This window comes from Grampus griseus (assembly GCF_964374135.1).
Source record: "Grampus griseus genome assembly, chromosome: 3".
Classification (NCBI taxonomy): domain Eukaryota; kingdom Metazoa; phylum Chordata; class Mammalia; order Artiodactyla; family Delphinidae; genus Grampus; species Grampus griseus.
Genome location: NC_139019.1, coordinates 25,687,261 through 25,705,914, shown reverse-complemented (window position 1 = coordinate 25,705,914; position 18,654 = coordinate 25,687,261). Strand labels below are relative to the sequence as shown.

At 39.6% G+C, this 18,654-nt stretch overlaps 1 protein-coding gene across 3 annotated transcripts in view; it reads left to right on the top strand.

The window, feature by feature from the left end:
* The window catches only part of DROSHA (drosha ribonuclease III), a 130,546-nt gene that overhangs the window by 97,290 nt on the left and 14,602 nt on the right, over positions 1–18,654 (top strand). For all 3 annotated transcript variants that reach the window (XM_082650267.1, XM_082650266.1, XM_082650265.1), the window contains 3 exons: positions 1,169–1,213; positions 2,733–2,890; positions 4,367–4,472. In XM_082650267.1, the coding sequence (XP_082506393.1) occupies positions 1,169–1,213; positions 2,733–2,890; positions 4,367–4,472 (309 nt within the window). The remainder of the gene's footprint in view (positions 1–1,168; positions 1,214–2,732; positions 2,891–4,366; positions 4,473–18,654) is intronic.

The following is an 18,654-nucleotide window of genomic DNA, read 5'->3' as shown; positions in this document are numbered from 1 at the left end:
GATTTAAACAGAGGTAGCAGTTAAAGCAATGGGAATGACAGGGCTCTCCAGAGAAGCAGGTAATGAATAGGTCAGACAAGGGGCTGAAGTTTGGTAAATGTCCGTTTCAGGTACAGCAGGAAGAGAAAAAGCATTGAGAGAACATGAGAAAGCGGCAGGAAGGGAGTGACATTCAGTATAATTTATGCTACAGAGAATTCAAGGGAAAGGTTATTGAATTGGTTAAGAGAAGTCCTTTAAATAGCTTTAAAAGAACAGTTTGATATTTAAGCTTGTTTTTTATATTGGCAAAATAAAACACCAAAAACAAAACCTAAGTGTATTTTATTAAGATGCAAGTTGTACAAAAATATCAGGTATTTTATTTCACTTTGTCATCATCTGATCACAAGTGATAATATATTTTCCTATACTTCCCCCCTCCAAAAATTTAAAAAAAAAACTTGTCTTTTAAAAGTTTTGTCATTTATCTCAAAAACCTATCATCGAGGCCAGAAAGGAGATTCAGTTGGAGGCTCCCTAGAGTCTAAAACTGAAGGAAAAACACTTTAATCCTGAGGAAGGTCTAATTATAACTGCCTCTGGATTTAACTCAATGGATTAGGATTTTCCACAGAATTTATTCTTTTATTTATTCTCTTATTTCAAGTATACATTTGTAATGATCCACAGTAAAAGTGTGGTCTTACAAATCTAAGTGTTTAGGAACTAGATATGGGGTGTTTTCCACTCCATCTTAAAACAACTCAACGATAATGAATTAGTGCCTAAATAAAGGACCATTTGAGATGAGTTTTCATTACAAAAGGCACAGCTGATGTACATTTCTGGCGAATGGTAAACTAAAAAATGTGATTAAAACAGCAGCTTAATCCAGTGTATTAGGTTAAGCAAATGGGTAACTTAGTTTTAAAAGGTGTCTTTGACTCTTGGGGGTGTGGGAGGCTCTTTTCCTCCCCAGCTTAATAGGCTAATTAGAGTCACTGCAGGCAATTTGAGTGCTGAATACACTTAAAAAAAAAAATAGTTTGCCAGCACTATTAAATTTGCAATAAGTGGAGTCAGCATCTAAAATAGTTCAGTATTTCACATAATGGCATTTTATTTAGCACTCTAGAGTGTGTTAAATGGCTCCCTCAAGCATTAAAGGCATCACTCCATTTTCCAGGACTTGCGCGAAGTCTGGCTCAATTATCCTCTCCACCCACTCCAGGTAAGTGTGACCTTCCTGTCTGCAGTAAGCTTTATAACTCTGGGCATTCATGATGCTTCAGTCTGCCTTTTGTCCCTTCCTGCTTTTATTCTTTGATTCCCTTCTGTGGCTTTATGACTTTAAGCTGGGGTGTCAGACCGGAGAACTTTGGAACAAATATTAAAACGATGCCATGTGTTGCCCTCTTTGTGGTCTGGGGTGAGGTGGGGGAAGCACTGGGAGTCGCCTTCCCTCACGAGGCAGGGAGAACTACTTGCGTGGCTGTGGTTTGGTCCCTTCTCTTCCCCAAAACAGTGATAGTCAAAGCATAATATGTTGTCTCCAGTATATCTACATGCCTGCTATTATAGGGAAAATAATATGGAAGCAAGTCTGGGCTTATTACAAAGTAGAACAAATACTAAATTAACATTGCTAAATCGTAACCTAATTTGGGTCTTAGAAGTTGAGGGCTTTGACTTTGATGCATAAAACATATTGTAAATTAAAATTTTAGTACAGTATAATGGCTTTTTATTCAAGATTTTGGAATTTAAAAGATCTACATATGGTGACACTTTTTTCCCCAGTTGGTTTAAAAATTCTTACTATGCTTTTATTACCATTTTACCTTGGAGATATACATCATATACATACACATGTAAATGTATACTCATATATACATATTTTTGTATTGTATATTATGTATATATAAAAGTCATCACTAGTGGCTGAACTCTCTCATGAGAGGCTTAACAGTAATAAGTGACATTAATTCAGAGTACTTTAGAAATATTTTATGAGTATGAGCTTGCCCAGAGTTCCTGAAAATATTCATTTTATTTAAACTCTTCATAATTGCTCTCTGCTAGTGGTTAAAGTCTCATTGTTATGTGGAGTACCTGACTAGTGGTATAATAATCTCCAGTGTGATAAAACTGAATCCAGTTTTAATGATGTTCATTTGCCAAAATAGGTTGGTCCCTAGAAGACACGCAGAGGTCAAGTTACTCAATGCAGAGATTCTCAAAAGCTGGTCCCTAGACCAGCAGCATCTGCATTACCTGGGAACTTATCAGAAAGGCAAATCCTTGGTCCTTATTCCAGTCATACTGAATCAGACGCTCTGGGGGCAGGGCCTGGCTATCTGCTTTTAACAAGTCCTACAATGATTTGATGAACACTAAAGTTTGAGAACCACTGAGTTACCAGATAGATATATATGTATTCTCTACCAGTGGTTCTTCAGCTTGCCTCTTCCTTGGAGAGCTAGTATAATACTTGGGATTTTGAACTATCTGTGTACAGTATTTGGCCTTGAAATCTGATAGAAGATTGGAAAATATTATTTGAGCCTTCTTTAAATATTAGGTTTGTTTGCCATTCTAAGGGATGAGAAAGAAGCTTTCGTGTTTTATTGGCATTTCAGAAATTTCTGCCCGTGGGAGAAGGAAGTTTACAAAACACTATCTTAGAATGGATAATTACTTTTGTAACTAAAAACTGCATGTGATTTTTATTTCTTTCTTTCTTCTTGTAGCTTCAAGAGCCAAATACTGATCGACAACTTATTGAGACTTCTCCAGTTCTGCAGAAACTTACTGAATTTGAAGACGCAATTGGAGTAATTTTTACCCATGTTCGACTTTTGGCAAGAGCATTCACATTGAGAACTGTGGGATTTAACCATCTGACCCTGTAAGTTAGAAGTACTCATGTAGTTCTAACATGGGCATTTAGACAGGCAGTCCCAAACGTTTGCTGCATGCCCTTCCCAGGTTGGGGTCTCGAACGTATTTCCAGGGAAGTCACGTCGTTCGATGGATGAGCAACCAGACACCAGTGTGGACCAGAGGATATGCTCTCATCCAGTATTTTTGGTCTCATTGTCATGCATCTTATTTCTCTGTAAAGTATAAGAGAAGTGTGAAGGAAGTAAAAAACTTGTTCTATGAAGGGACAAATATTATAGGCTTTATAGGCCATGTGGTATCTGTCATGATGATTCAACTCTGCCATAGTAACAAAAGCAGCCGCAGGAAAAATGTAAATGAATGAACATGGCTGTGTCCCTTTTTACTAAAACAGGCCATAGGCTGAATGTGGTCCTCCAATCCCTGCTCTGGATGAGTGATTTGAACATGAGCTAATGAAATAATTAATAAAATAACCAAAACGTTGTTTCTTTGCATGGTGTTTTTTATTCAGTTTTGGCTTCCTTCCCCCAAATCAGATACTCACAGTTCTCTTTACACTGTAAAGATTAAGGATTCTTGTCATAGATTTTTTAGTCCTTAACCTAGAGTTCAGATTTGAATAATGGAGTGTAGTTTTCAATAAAAAGATAAAGATTTAGGGCTTCCCTGGTGGTGCAGTGGTTGAGAGTCCGCCTGCCGATGCAGGGGACGCGGGTTCGTGCCCCGGTCCGGGAAGATCCCACATGCCGCAGAGCGGCTGGGCCCGTGAGCCATGGCCGCTGAGCCTGCGCGTCCGGAGCCTGTGCTCCACAACGGGAGAGGCCACAACAGTGAGAGGCCTGTGTACCACAATAAATAAATAAATAAATAAAGATTTAGCAAAGAAAATTCTTGGGCCTTTTTGCTTTGTTTTGTCTGTATGAAGATTGTCTGTGCAACATTGTTGTCTCCGCTGTACAGTTGACCCTTGAATCACATGGGTTACAACTGCATGGGTCCACTTACAAGTGGATGTTTTTCAATAAGTATGTGCGACAGTGCTACACAGGTCGGTTGGTTGATTGGCTGGATCTGCAGATGCAGAACCGTGGTACAGAAGGCCGACTGTAAAGTTAAACTGGATTTTTGACTGAATGGGGGGGTCGCTGCCCCTAACCCCCTCACTGTTCAAGGATTCAACTGTGCTTTATTTTTCAATTGATACTCCCCAGCTTTTGGCCAGGCACTATTTACTAGTCTTTATTTTAGCAGTTGTTTAATCCTTATAGTACTTACTTTACTCTCCTTTGAAACTGAACCTGTATTGACTCAGATCTCTTCTCAGTTGAGGGGCCTTAGGGAATTATTTTTAGTTTTGTGCTTTAAGCAAGATGAACACATTGCTTTTTAACATCATGCCTTTTGAAAAAAATTCTCTGTGTTTTTTTTTTAATCCACAAATGCTTATTGATCTCTTTACATTGATGTTTTTTCCCAGAGGCCACAATCAGAGGATGGAATTCCTCGGTGACTCCATAATGCAGCTGGTAGCCACGGAGTACTTATTCATTCATTTCCCAGATCATCATGAAGGACACTTAACTGTGAGTTTGTATTAAATCATTTCCTCCAATAAGATTGCTGTATAACAGAGAGCAAAGATTAGAAGAACCGAATATATATTTATGTAATTGACTTAGTTCTTGGTGACTTTAGCATATCATATGGTTTTGTTTCATTATGTAAATTGTGTGCAAAACAATATATGATAAGAGCTCATTTCCATTTAGTGACTGCCTACTCAGTGCAAGACATTGAGTTAGGCTTCATGGGGGGAGCAAATATTAGTTGACACCTAGTCTATCCATAAGAAGTTTAAAAACTATGAGGAGAAATTAAAAATATAAGTAAATAACTACAAATTCTCTCTCTCTTTCTATATCTATATACATATGTATATAGATATAGTGTGGGGTGTGTGTATATACGTATACAGGTACACTATAAAAAGTATAAGTGAGTAATTGTAACTAAATACAGGGAGTACCACGTTAAATATTATGAAGAGACATAGGGAAACTGTGCTGTTTAGGAAAAGTAAGATTTCTGTCAGCTGTGGAATTTCTAGAAGGCTTCATGGCTATGATGATGTTTGAGTCTTTAAAAGGATGAGTAGGATTTGGCCACTGGGAATTAATGGGAAGAAATTTCTATGCAAAGACATTGCACACATTGGGACTGCTGAAACAAGGGCACAGCATGGAAGATCAAAAGCCTAGTTTGAGGGGCTTCTCTGGTGGTGCAGTGGTTGAGAGTCCGCCTGCTGATGCAGGGGACACGGGTTCGTGCCCCGGTCTGGGAATATCCCACATGCCACGGAGCGGCTGGGCCCGTGAGCCATGGCCGCTGAGCCTGCGCGTCTGGAGCCTGTGCTCCGCAATGGGAGAGGCCACAGTGGTGAGAGGCCCGCGTACCACAAAAAAAAAAAAAAAAAGCCTACTTTGGCTGGATCATGTGGAGTTGAAAGGGACTTAGAGAGACAAGGCTTGATTTATGACCAAAGTGAAATAGTTCCCATTCCTCTCACCTTTGTTTCATTTTATAAAATTTTATTGAGCTTTTTTATTTGCTGGGTGTGGTTTTTACCCTGTGAAACCAATCAGTAATAAAACCAGAGTGGAGAACAAAACATATCTGGAAGCCAGTCGTGATGATCTCTCCCAGCCCAAGGAATAACCTTTGAGAAGTCCCTCTAGAATTGGGCATTGGAAAAGCAAATATTTTATTGGGCAAAGAAAAAGAGTACTCACTATAAGACATTTTGTGAGTGCAGACATTCTTCATTAGTTTGAGGCAAATAAGTCTTTCATACTTTGCATCTCTACAATTTCTATACATGTTTTGCTTTGAATAGAATTGGATCTTATCTCTGCAACTGTGAACCCTGGAAATAGTTTATGTGACACACAAATATTGGATTTAGGGAGAATATGGTTATCTGACTATGTTTAGATGTAATTTTTCAGCAGAATTTCTAAGCCCAACAAAATATGGTCCTTTAATTCTTTCACTCAGTGAATATTATTCACTGAATATTATGTTCCTGCTATGCCCCATGTACCATTATATGGGAAATCAGGAATACTATTATTTTACATTTAGTTTAAAATTAGCAGTTTGATTACCACTTAACGTTAACTGCTTTTGGATGGACAAGAAATTCCTCTTGAATTAATATTAAGTTCTTAAGAACATACGAGCATTTACCGGAAATAAACTAGTATCTAGTATCTTGCTCTACATTCAGGAATCAATAAATGCTCGTTCAGTATCTTCCATTAGGGAATACACTTCATAGCTGTCAGAGTATCTGGTTGGTCTGAGAAATGGAGAAACTAAACCAAATGGCTTAAGTAGTAATTCATCTTATGGCCATAAAGAGACCACTGTTGAAAATGTGTGACTTAAATACACACATTTACCCCTATATTCCCTCAAATTAATTGTGAACTCCAGGATTTTGTGGAGCAGGGACGTATGGATCAGTAAGTTTACTGCTGCTCTTCTTGGCCACGGCACATCCCGCCCCTGACCCCCAACACTGAACAGATAATGAAACCAGAACTCAGAAAGGCATGGGCCCTGCCCAAGATCTGGATAAAGGTAAAAGCAGGACTATGCTAGAGACTCCAGTTTTGTGTTCTTTCCAAAATGACTTCAGTGCTGTAACTAATTTTATCCAAAATGTGTTTATCAGCCTTGCTGTCTTAAAAATAAAGAATTTTTGGATAGCTTCTTAGAAAAATGTTAACAAAGAACAGAATTCTGATATGATGGTTTTATGAACTGTATTCACAGAAAGCTTCTGTAGAAATCAGTAGGACCAAGAGATCTGCTGACAAAACAAAGATGTTCTGTCATCAGTGAAATACATATTTAAAAGATACTGACTCTCATTAATGTCTCTTTGATGTGGTTGCTCCCTCCCTCCTTCTTTATTTTTTGAGGTACACGGGCCTCTCACTGTTGTGGCCTCTCCCGTTGCGGAGCACAGGCTCCGGACGCCCAGGCTCAGCGGCCATGGCTCACGGGCCCAGCCGCTCCGCAGCACGTGGAATCTTCCCAGACCGGGGCACGAACCCGTGTCCCCTGCATCGGCAGGCGGACTCTCAACCACTGCGCCACCAGGGAAGCCCCCTCCCTCCTTGAGCCGCTGTCTCCCATTGGCTTCTATGATGCTGCACGTTCCTGGTTTTCCTCTCACCTCTTGAGCTACTCTCTTAGCCTCCTTTGCAGGCTCATCCTATTCTATAGAGCTGATGAATATTCCAGGATGTACAAGGTTTACTCCTAGGCATTTCTTCTTAGTAGAGTCTCTTATAGGCAGTCTTTTCCAAGTATAGCATTAGTTTCACTCTGTAGGCAGACTTTTAAATGGACTTCTTCAATCCCGTTTCTTTTCTGAGCTCCAGTGCCAGCGGCCTTCTCATCATCTCCACATGTTGAAGACTGAACTTGAAGTCTTCTCCCACCTGGGTCCTCTACCAGTATTCCTTGAGTAATTGAATGGCAACATCACCCATCCAGTGTTGCAAGCCAGAAACCTAGGAGTCATCTTTGATTCCTCCCTCTGCTTCCCTTCCCTATATTCTAGTCCATTCGCAAGTTTTGACAGTATTACTGCTGGACAGTGTTATGTCTTCATCACCCAGATCCTCTCTACTGACCTCTGTCACCTGGACCACTGCAGTGGTTTCTGCATAGCTGTCACAGTGTTACAGGAATATGATTGACAGAGAGACTCGGTTAGAAGAGGTGGCATTTACTAAATTGCAAAGGATAGGAATCTTAAGGTTGTGCTTATACAAAGCAGTAGGCAATGCAGCAGGCTCAGATTTCCCATGAGATGTGTGTTACTATTGGAAAAGCTGGTCTTTGCCATTCTTGTAGTCTCCAATGGGGGACATTGTCTCAGGTTTCGGGCCTGTTGGACAGCGTTACGGCTTCCTACACCAGCCTTCCTGAATCAGCTCTTGCTCCCATGCAGGCCAGGAGTCTTCTGCCTTCTGCAGAAGTCTTCTTACCTTCTGCGGCCAGTGGAGTCTTCACCACACATATTTTGTGACCACACTAACCATTCATCGTCAGTCCGCTTCGGTTGTTCCTCTTCACCTCCCCAACCTTCTCAGACCTCTTCTCTTTTCTGTTGACTTCCTCTCCATGAGTCTGAATACATCTGTACATTACCTTCTATTTTATGTCTTCAGTTCTTACTTGCCCCTAACTCCATACTCAAATATCTCCATATTTAGAGATATACTTGGATATCTAGATATACTGGATCTCTGGTTGGATTTCTTTCGGGCACCTCAAACCTAACATGGCCAAAACAAAACTGATTTTTACCCCCAAACCTTGGTGTTCTCCATATCAGTAAGGATTGTTCTGTTCTTAGCTCAGGCTAAAAACCTTGGAGTTATCCTTAACTCTTCTCTTTCTCTCATCCTACACCTCCTAGCCATTAGCATAGCCTGTTGATTTTACCTTAAAAGTTCGTCCCAAACATAACTACTTTTCACCAGCTCCACTGTTATCACCCTGGTCTGGACCACAGTTATCTTTACCTTAAATTACAGCCATAGCCTCCCAACTGGTCCATCCCTCCCCACCCTTCAGCCTATGTTCAGCACATCATCTAGAGGGACTATTTTTAAAGAGAAGTCGGATTACAACTTCCTTTGTGCAAAACGTAAAGATTTCTCATCTCAAGGGTAAAAGACAATGTTGTTACCTACAAGACCCTGTATGACCTGCTTTCCTGCTGCCGTCTTAGACTTTTTCTCCTAGACACTTCACATTAGCCTCTGTGAGATTCCTGCAGGACACTAAGCAAGCCTTTGCCTCAGGGCCTTTTACATGCTTGCGGCCAAATCCCACACCTGTGTTCAGATGTCATCACCAGTGAGGCTTTCTTTAATTCACTCTGCTTGATAGTAACCTTTTTTCCTCATCCCCAGCTCCCCTCCCCCAGTCTGGAAGCTTACCTCCATTTTCTCCTTCCTTTTTCTACTTAGCACATACTATTCTCTCATCAGAGTGTAAACTTTGTCTATCTTCTTCACTCCTGATTCCCTGGGTCCTTGGACAGTCCTGGCATATCAGTGCTCAGCAAATATGCTGAGTGAATAATCATCATATTCCAGTCTAATCCTCTTCATTTTTTCTTTGGAGAGTGAAATGAACAAGTCTGCCCACCTGCCCGGCCTTGTGTCACATATTTGTCTTATCACTCTGCACCTCTTACCTGGCCTGCTTTGTGTTCCTCCAAGCTCTCTCCTGCCATTGGGTTTGTACATGTTCTACCTGGAGACCATTCTGCTTCCTGCCCTTACTCTCAGCTGCCTGGTATCTCCTACTCTGCATTAGATGTCAGTTCCCGCATGACTGCTGACTGCAAGGGAAACTTTCCAGTCAAATTTCTGTGTTCTTTTCCTTCCTGGCACTTATTTGAGTTTTCCTGTCCCACTAGCCTGGAAGTTCTGTGAGAGCATGTGTTTATTTATCACTATATGTGCAGCATATATGTATATGGTATATGTAGGCTCTCAATACATATTTGATAAGTAGAAGAATGAGAGTTTTGTGGGCAGCTAAGTCATATAGAGAGGGAAGTGGAAGTGGCATTGGAAGGAAACAACATGTTTTTTTTAATGTGTAAGGAAAGAAGCTGAAAACTATTTATGAATATCTAAGGATTAAAAGTAATTTAAAATTTGCAGAGGATTACTTACTGCAGTTGCATTTGGCTGGGTAGAAGGCAGGGAGAGGATGGCTAATTATTCATTATTGTGATTAAAGAACACACAACTACGGCGAGGCATTAGTTGGCTCAGAGCTGTTGCCTTGCACACTCGCTTCATAGAGAATAAGGACAGTTGAGCAAATGAAATCGTGGTTTTCAAGTTTTGAATGCTGATGGGGGAAATCTATAGTGTTCTATAAGTTGGGTGTTCAAGAAGTCCTGTTTGGGAATGAATGTCAGACTTATATAATTGTGCTAGCATGATGGAGTTTGAATTGGGATGTATAGGGAAGAGGTTCTATTTCATAGACTGAAGTTTTGGTTTTTGAGGGTAGAACCTACTCAGTAGAGTCAGGGTAAATAGGAGAGTGTCTCAAAGAGCATTTATTTAGACAAGAATGCCTCTTTTATCACACTTTCAACTTTTAACATTTGCATCTTTTTCACCTCTATTTCATTCTTTTCTCTTAGCCTTTCCTATAAGTTTCCGAGCTAAAGATAGTTGTCAGTCCCATGCCTACAATGTGCAAGGCACTGTGCCTAGTGGAGGCGTCCACCAGCAAGATGAACTTGCAGAAATTTTTGTTTGTAGAGGAATGATTTGGGGTAATGAGAAAGCAAAGATTACAGATAAAATTTGAGAACCAGTGATCTAATCCTTCCCTGCTGCCTTCAGACAGCACTAAGCATAAATCAAACAAGCTATCTAACAGATCTCTTTGAGAGGGTAGATTCCACAGCCTCCTGTTTGAGAATTTCTCCATCACTGTCATAATTTGGCTGTTTGTATCTGACCTGCACTCCAGCGGGTAGCATTTGCATCTCTACAATTTCTATACATGTTTCGCTTTCAATAGAATTGGATCTTATCTCTGCAACTGTGAACCCTGGAAATAGTTTATGTGACACACAAATATTGGATTTAGGGAGAATATGGTTATTTGACTATGTTTAGATGTAATTTTTCAGCAGAATTTCTAAGCCCAACAAAATATGGTCCTTTAATTCTTTCACTCAGTGAATATTATTCACTGAATATTATGTTCCTGCTATGCCCCATGTACCATTATATGGGAAATCGGGAATACTATTATTTTACATTTAGTTTAAAATTAGCAGTTTGATTACCACTTAAAGTTAACTGCTTTTGGATGGACAAGAAATTCCTCTTGAATTAATATTAAATTCTTAAGAACATATGAGCATTTACCAGAAATAAACTAGTTCTTTAGTTATCACGGGAAATGGAGGCCATCTGGCTACCACTGTTGGTATGAGAGACCTGTGTGGCACAGCACTGTCATTTTTAATAATATGTTCTACTTTCACCCCATGCTCTTGTAGTAAAGTCCTCAGAATAATAAATCAGAGTCTACTGTTTTACACTAGATGGCCCTCTTTGGTAGCTCACGTCCCACAGCTGTGGTTTTCTCTTTAGAATAAAGAGTGAATAGAAGTTTAAGGAAGAGTGCCAATGTGTTTCTTTGCTTATTTTAAACCAATAAACCTTTCTCTTATTAAAATTTAAGTTTACACTAATTAGGAAAGACTGCTATGTTGAGATAATAGAAAACATACTGGATTCTCAAAATCGCACTTGGCAATTTGTGATATTTTTGTCGGTCCTTGCCACTGCTTCAGGAACTCAGCAGTCTTTTTCTCAGCTTCACGGAGAGCCCTAACTACAGCTTTCCTCACTTTTTCTGCTAATTTCAAGTTAAATTGTATCTTTTTTGCGGGGTGTTAAAAAAAGTCGTTAAGGACAGGTTAGCACTCAGTAAAATGGAGAGCTTTGAAGACTATTAGTGGACAGGTATCCAGAATATTTTGATTGAAGACAAATCCAGAGGAATTCCTAGAACCTCCTATAACCGTTTTCCTATAACCGAAGAGCAAGCATATCTTATAATGATGATGTCAGTAATAACAGCGGCTAACGTCTCTGTGTGTTTATTATGTGCCAGTCATTGTACTTAGATTGTATACTCATTCACTTTAATTCTCATTACATCCCTGTGAAGTAGGTACTACTTCCTCCATGTAATGGATGTGGAAACTGAGCCTCAGAGAGATTTAGTAACTTATACAGGGTCACCTAGCCAGGAAGTGGTAGAGCCGTAGTTTGAACCCAGGCAGCTTGGCGCCAAATCTTCTGCTTTTTACCAGTACATCTAACTCAAGGCATTGTTTGCAAAACAGTCTAATAACTGTCTCATGCTCAGTTGGGTGCTTAATGTTCATTTTCAAGGTTTCTACTAAGAAGTTTCTTCTTTAAAATACTAATTTATAGCATTGACATCTGCAGGCTTTCCAACCTCATGTCTTACCCCATTCAAATCCATCCACCAAAATGATCTTTCTATATAATAAGAAAGGTACCTTGCCACTGCTCCCATTTGACACCTTTTGGGACTCCTCTTCCCTTATAGGAAAGTACAGACTTCTTTTACATCACCTGCAAGACTCTCTCTGCCCAGAGGCTGGGCAGCCTCACCTGTATCAGCTCTTCCCCACCAGGCTCAGATTTCTCCTCCAGTTCCACCCAGGAATCACCTCACTGTGTCATGGCCCCTTGCCTTTTTTTTTTTTGGCTGCATTGGGTCTTCATTGCTGCGCACGGGCTTTCTCTAGTTGCGGCGAGCGGGGGCTACTCTTCCTTGTGGTGCACCGTCTTCTCACCTCAGTGGCCTCTCTTGTTGCAGAGCATGGGCTCTAGGTGGGTGGGCTTCAGTAGTTGTGGCACGTGGGCCCAGTAGTTGTAGGCTGCAGAGCACAGGCTCAGTACTTGTGGTGCGCGGGCTCAGTTGCTCCGCGGCATGTGACATCCTGCTGGACCAGGACTCGAACCCGTGTCGCTTGCATTGGCAGGTGGATTCTTAACCACTGCACCACCAGGGAAGTCCTGGCCCCTTGCTTTAATAGAGCTGTTTCATCATCCTGGAAAACCCCTTCCTACTGTCTTAGTCTATTCAGGCTGTTATAGCAAAATAGCACAAACAGGATGGCTTATGAACAGCAGAAATTTATTGCTCACAGTTCTGGAGATGGAGAGTCTGAGATCAGGGTGCCAGCATGGTCAGCTGAGGGCTCTCTTCTGGCTCGCAGACTTCTCATTGTACCTTCACAGGGTGGAAGGGGCAAGAGATCAGTATGAGGCTTCTTTTTTTTTTAGCATGTAATAAATTTACTTATTTAATAAAGTTCCTCTTTCTCATGATAGCTTCTGATTTAGTTGTTGTTGTTTTTAACATCTTTATTGGAGCATAATTGCTTTACAATGGTGTGTTAGTTTCTGCTATATAATAAAGTGAATAACATATACATATATCCCCATATCTCTTCCCTCAAGCATCTCCCTCCCACCCTCCCTATCCCACCCCTCTAGGTGGTCACAGAGCACCGAGCTGATCTCCCTGTGCCTTGCGGCTGCTTCCCACTAGCTATCTATTTTACATTTGGTAGTGTATATATGTCCATGCCACTCTCTCACGTTGTCCCAGCTTACCCTTCCCCGTCCCCATGTCCTCAAGTCCATTCTCTACATCTGCGTCTTTACTCCTGTCCAGCCCCTAGGTTCTTCAGAACCTTTTCTTTTTAGATTCCATATATATGTGTTAGCATACGGTATTTGTTTTTCTTTCTGACTTACTTCACTCTGTATGACAGTCTCTAGGTCCATCCACCTCACTGCAAATAACTCAATTTCGTTTCTTTTTATGGCTGAGTAATATTCCATTGTACGTATGTGCCACATCTTCTTTATCCATTCATCTGTTTGTGGACACTTAGGTTGCTTCCATGTCCTAGCTATTCTAAATAGTGCTGCAATGAACATTGTGGTACATGACTTTTCTTGAATTATGGTTTTCTCAGGGTATACGCCCAGTACTGGGATTGCTGGGTCATATGATAGTTCTATTTGTAGTTTTTTAAGGAACCTCCATACTGTTCTCCATAGTGGCCGTATCAATTTACATTCCCACCAACAGTGCAGGAGGGTTCCCTTTTCTCCACACCCTCTCCAGCACTTATTGTTTGTATATTTTTTGATGATGGCCATTCTGACTGGTGTGAGGTGATATCTCACTGTAGTTTTGATTTGCATTTCTCTAATGATTAGTGATGTTGAGCATCCTTTCATGTGTTCATTGGCAATCTGTATATCATCTTTGGAGAGATGTCTGTTTAGGTCTTCTGCCCAATTTTGGATTGGTTGTTTGTTTTTTTGATACTGAGCTGCATGAGCTGCTTGTAAATTTTGGAGATTAATCCTTTGTCAGTTGCTTCATTTGCAAATATTTTCTCCCATTCTGAGGGTTGTCTTTTCGTCTTGTTTATGTTTTCCTTTGCTGTGCAAAAGCTTTTAAGTTTCATTGGGTCCCAGTTGTTTATTTTTGTTTTTACTTCCATTTTTCTAGGAGGTGGGTCAAAAAGGATCTTGCTGTGATTTATGTCATAGAGTGTTCTGCCTATGTTTCCCTCTAAGAGTTTTTTAATATCTGGCCTTACATTTAGATCTTTCATCCAGTTTGAGTTTATTTTGTGTGTGGTGTTAGGGAGTGTTCTAATTTCATTCTCTTACATGTAGCTGTCCAGTTTTCCCAGCACCACTTATTGAAGAGGCTGTCTTTTCTCCATTGTATATTCTTGCCTTCTTTATCAAAGATAAGGTGACCATCTGTGCGTGGGTTTATCTCTGGGCTTTCTATCCTGTTCCATTGATCTGTATTTCTGTTTTTGAGCCAGTACCATACTGTCTTGATTCCTGTAGCTTTGTAATATAGTCTGAAGTCAGGGAGCCTGATTCCTCCAACTCCATTTTTCTTTCTCAAGATTGCTTAGGCTATTCGGGGTCTTTTGTGTTTCCATACAAATTGTGACATTTTTTGTTCTAGTTCTGTGAAAAATGCTATTGGTAGTTTGATAGGGATTGCACTGAATCTGTAGATTGCTTTGGGCCATATAGTCATTTTCACAGTGTTGATTCTTCCAATCCAAGAACATAGTATATCTCTCCATCTGTTTGTAACATCTTTAATTTCTTTCATCATTGTCTTATAGTTTTCTGCATACAGGTCTTTTGTCTCCTTAGGTAGGTTTATTCCTAGGTATTTTATTCTTTTTGTTGTAGTGGTAAATGGGAGTGTTTCCTTAATTTCTCTTTCAGACTTTTCATCATTAGTGTATAGGAATGCAAGAGATTTCTGTGCATTAATTTTGTATCCTGCTACTTTACCGAATTCATTGATTAGCTCTAGTAGTTTTCTGGTAGCATCTTTCGGATTCTCTAAGTATAGTATCATGTCATCTTCAAACAGTGACAGTTTTACTTCTTCTTTTCCGATTTGGATTTTTTTTTTTCTTTTTCTTCTCTCATTGCTGTGGCTAAAACTTTCAAAACTGTTGAATAATAGTGGTGAGAATGGACAACCTTGTCTTGTTCCTTATCTTAGAGGAAATGGTTTCAGTTTTTCACCATTGAGAATGATGTTGGCTGTGGGTTTGTCATATATGGCCTTTATTATGTTGAGGTAAGTTCCCTCTATGCCTACTTTCTGGAGGTTTTTATCATAAATGGGTGTTGAATTTTGTCGAAAGCTTTTTCTGCATCTATTGAGATGATCGTATGGTTTTTATCCTTCAGTTTGTTAATATGGTGTATCACGTTGATTGATTTGCATATGTTGAAGAATCCTTGCATTCCTGGGTTAAACCCCACTTAATCATGGTACATGATCCCTTACTGTGCTGTTGGATTCTGTTTGCTAGTATTTTGTTGATGATTTTTGCATCCGTGTTCATCAGTGATATTGGCCTGTAGTTTTCTTTCTTTGTGACGTATTTGTCTGGTTTTGGTATCGGGGTGATGGTGGCCTCATAGAATGAGTTTGGGAGTGTTCCTCCCTCTGCTGTATTTTGGAAGAGTTTGAGAAGGATAGGTGTTAGTTCTCTAAATATTTGATAGAATTTGCCTGTGAAGCCATCTGGTCCTGGACTTTTGTTTGTTGGAAGATTTTTAATCACAGTTTCAATTTCAGTGCTTGTGATTGGTCTGTTTATAATTTCTATTTCTTCCTGGTTCAGTCTTGGGAGGTTGTGCTTTTCTAAGAATTTGACCATTTTATTGGCATAAAGTTGCTTGTAGTAATCTCTCATGATCCTTTGTATTTCTGCAGTGTCAGTTACTTCTCCTTTTCCATTTCTAATTCTACTGATTTGAGTCTTCTCGCTTTTTTTCTTGATGAGTCTGGCTAATGGTTTATCGATTTAGTTTATCTTCTCAAAGAACCAGCTTTTAGTTTTATTGATCTTTGCTTTTGTTTCCTTCATTTCTTCTTCATTTATTTCTGATCTGACCTTTGTCATTTGTTTCCTTCCACTAACGTTGGGGTTTTTTTGTTCTTTCTCTGATTGCTCTAGGTGTAAGGTTAGGTTGTTTATTTGAGGTGTTTCTTGTTTCTTGAGGTAGGATTGTATAGCTATAAACCTCCCTCTTAGAACTGCTCTTGCTGCATCCCATAGGTTTTGGGTTGTCGTGTTTTCGTTGTCATTTGTTTCTAGGTATTTTTTGATTTCCTTTGATTTCTTCAGTTATCTCTTGGTTATTTAGTAGTGTATTGTTTAGCCTCCATGTGCTTGTATTTTTTACAGATTTTTCCCTGTAATTGATATCTAGTCTCATAGTGTTGTGGTCGGAAAAGATACTTGATTCGATTTCAGTTTTTTTAGATTTACCAAGGCTTGATTTGTGACCCAAGATATGATCTATCCTGGAGGATGTTAACACCATGAGCACTTGAGAAGAACGTGTATTCTGTTGTTTTTGGATGGAATGTCCTATAAATATCAATTAAGTCCATCTTGTTTAATGTATCATTTAAAACTTGTGTTTCCTTATTTTTTTTTCATTTTGGATGATCTGTCCATTGGTGAAAGTGAGGTATTAAAGTCCCCTACTATGAATATGTTACTGTCGATTTCCCCTTTTATGGCTGTTAGTATTTGCCTTATGTATTGAGGTGCTCCTATTTTGGGTGCATAAATATTTACAATTGTTATATCTTCTTCTTGGATCAATCCCTTGATCATTATGTAGTGTCCTTCTTTGGCTTTTGTAATAGTCTTTATTTTAAAGTTTATTTTGTGTGATATGAGAATTTCTACTCCAGCTTTCTTTTGATTTCCATTTGCATGGAATATCTTTTTCCATCACCTCACTTTCAGTCTGTATGTGTCCCTAGGTCTGAAGTGGGTCTCTTGTAGACAGCATATATACGGGTCTTGTTTTTGTATCCATTCAGCCAGTCTATGTCTTTTGGTTGGAGCATTTAATCCACTTACATTTAAGGTAGTTATTGATATGTATGTTCCTATTACCATTTTCTTAATTGTTTTAGGTTTGTTATTGTAGGTCCTTTCCTTCTCTTATGTTTCCTGCCTAGAGAAGTTCCTTTAGCATTTGTTGTAAAGCTGGTTTGGTGGTGCTGAATTCTCTTAGCTTTTGCTTGTTTGTAAAGGTTTTAATTTCTCAGTCGAATCTGAAAGAGGTCCTTGCTGGGTAGAGTAATCTTGGTTGTAGGTTTTTCCCTTTCATGACTTTAAATATGTCCTGCCACTCCCTTCTGGCTTGCAGAGTTTCTGCTGAAAGATAGCTGTTAACCTTATGGGGATTCCCTAGTTTGTCATTTGTTGCTTTTCTCTTGCTGCTCTTAATATTTTTTTCTTTGTATTTAATTTTTGATAGTTTGATTAATATGTGTCTTGTCATGTTCCTCCTTGGATTCATTCTGTATGGGACTCTCTGTGTTTCTTGGACTTGATTATTTCCTTTCCCATATTAAGGAAGTTTTCAACTGTAGTCTCTTCAAATATTTTCTCAATCCCTTTTTTTTTCTCTTCTTCTTCTGGGACCCCTGTAATTCAAATGTTGGTGCGTTTAATGTCCCAGAGGTTTCTGAGACTGTCCTCAATTCTTTTCATTCTTTTTTTTTTTTCTGCTCTGTGGTAGTTATTTCCACTCTTTTATCTTCCACATCACTTATCCATTCTTCTGCCTCAGTTATTCTGCTATTTATTCCTTCTAGAGAATTTTTAATTTCATTTATTTTGTTGTTCATCATCGTTTGTTTGCTGTTAGTTCTTCTAGGTCCTTGTTAAATGTTTCTTGTATTTTCTCCATTCTATTTCCAAGATTTTGGATCATCTTTATATCATTACTCTGAATTCTTTTTCAGGTCACCTGCCTATTCCTCTTCAATTGTTTGGTCTAGTGGGTTTATGCCTTGCTCCTTCATCTGCTGTGTGTTTTTCTGTCTTCTCATTTTGCTTAACTTACCGTGTTTGGGGTCTCCTTTTCACAGGCTGCAGGTTCATAGTTCTTGTTGTTTTTGGTGTCTGCCCCCAGTGGGTAAGGTTGGTTCGGTGGGTTGTGTAGGCTTCGTGGTGGCAGGGACTGGTTCCTGTGTTCTGGTGGATGAGCCTGGATCTTGTCTTTCTGGTGGGCAGGACCATGTCCGGTGGTGTGTTTTGGGATATCTGTGAACTTATTATGATTTTAGGCAGCCTCTCTGCTAATGAGTGCGGTTGTGTTCCTGTCTTGCTAGTTGTTTGGCATAAGGTGTCCAGCACTGTAGCTTGCTGGTTGTTGAGTGGAGCTGGGTCTTAGAGTTGAGATGGAAATCTCTGGGAGAGCTTTCGCTGTTTGATATTATGTGGGGCCCAGAGGTCTCTCGTGGACCAACGTCCTGAACTCGACTCTCCCACCTCAGAGGCTCAGGCCTGACACCCAGTTGGAGCACCAACACCCTGTCAGCCACTCGGCTCAGAAAAAAAGAGAGAAAGATAAAGGAAGAAAGAAAGAAAAATAAATAAATAAATAAAATAAAGTTACTAAAAATAAATTATTAAAAATAAAAAAGTGAATAATTAATTTTAAAAAGAAAGGAAGAAGAGAGCAACCAAACCAAAAAACAAATCCACCATTG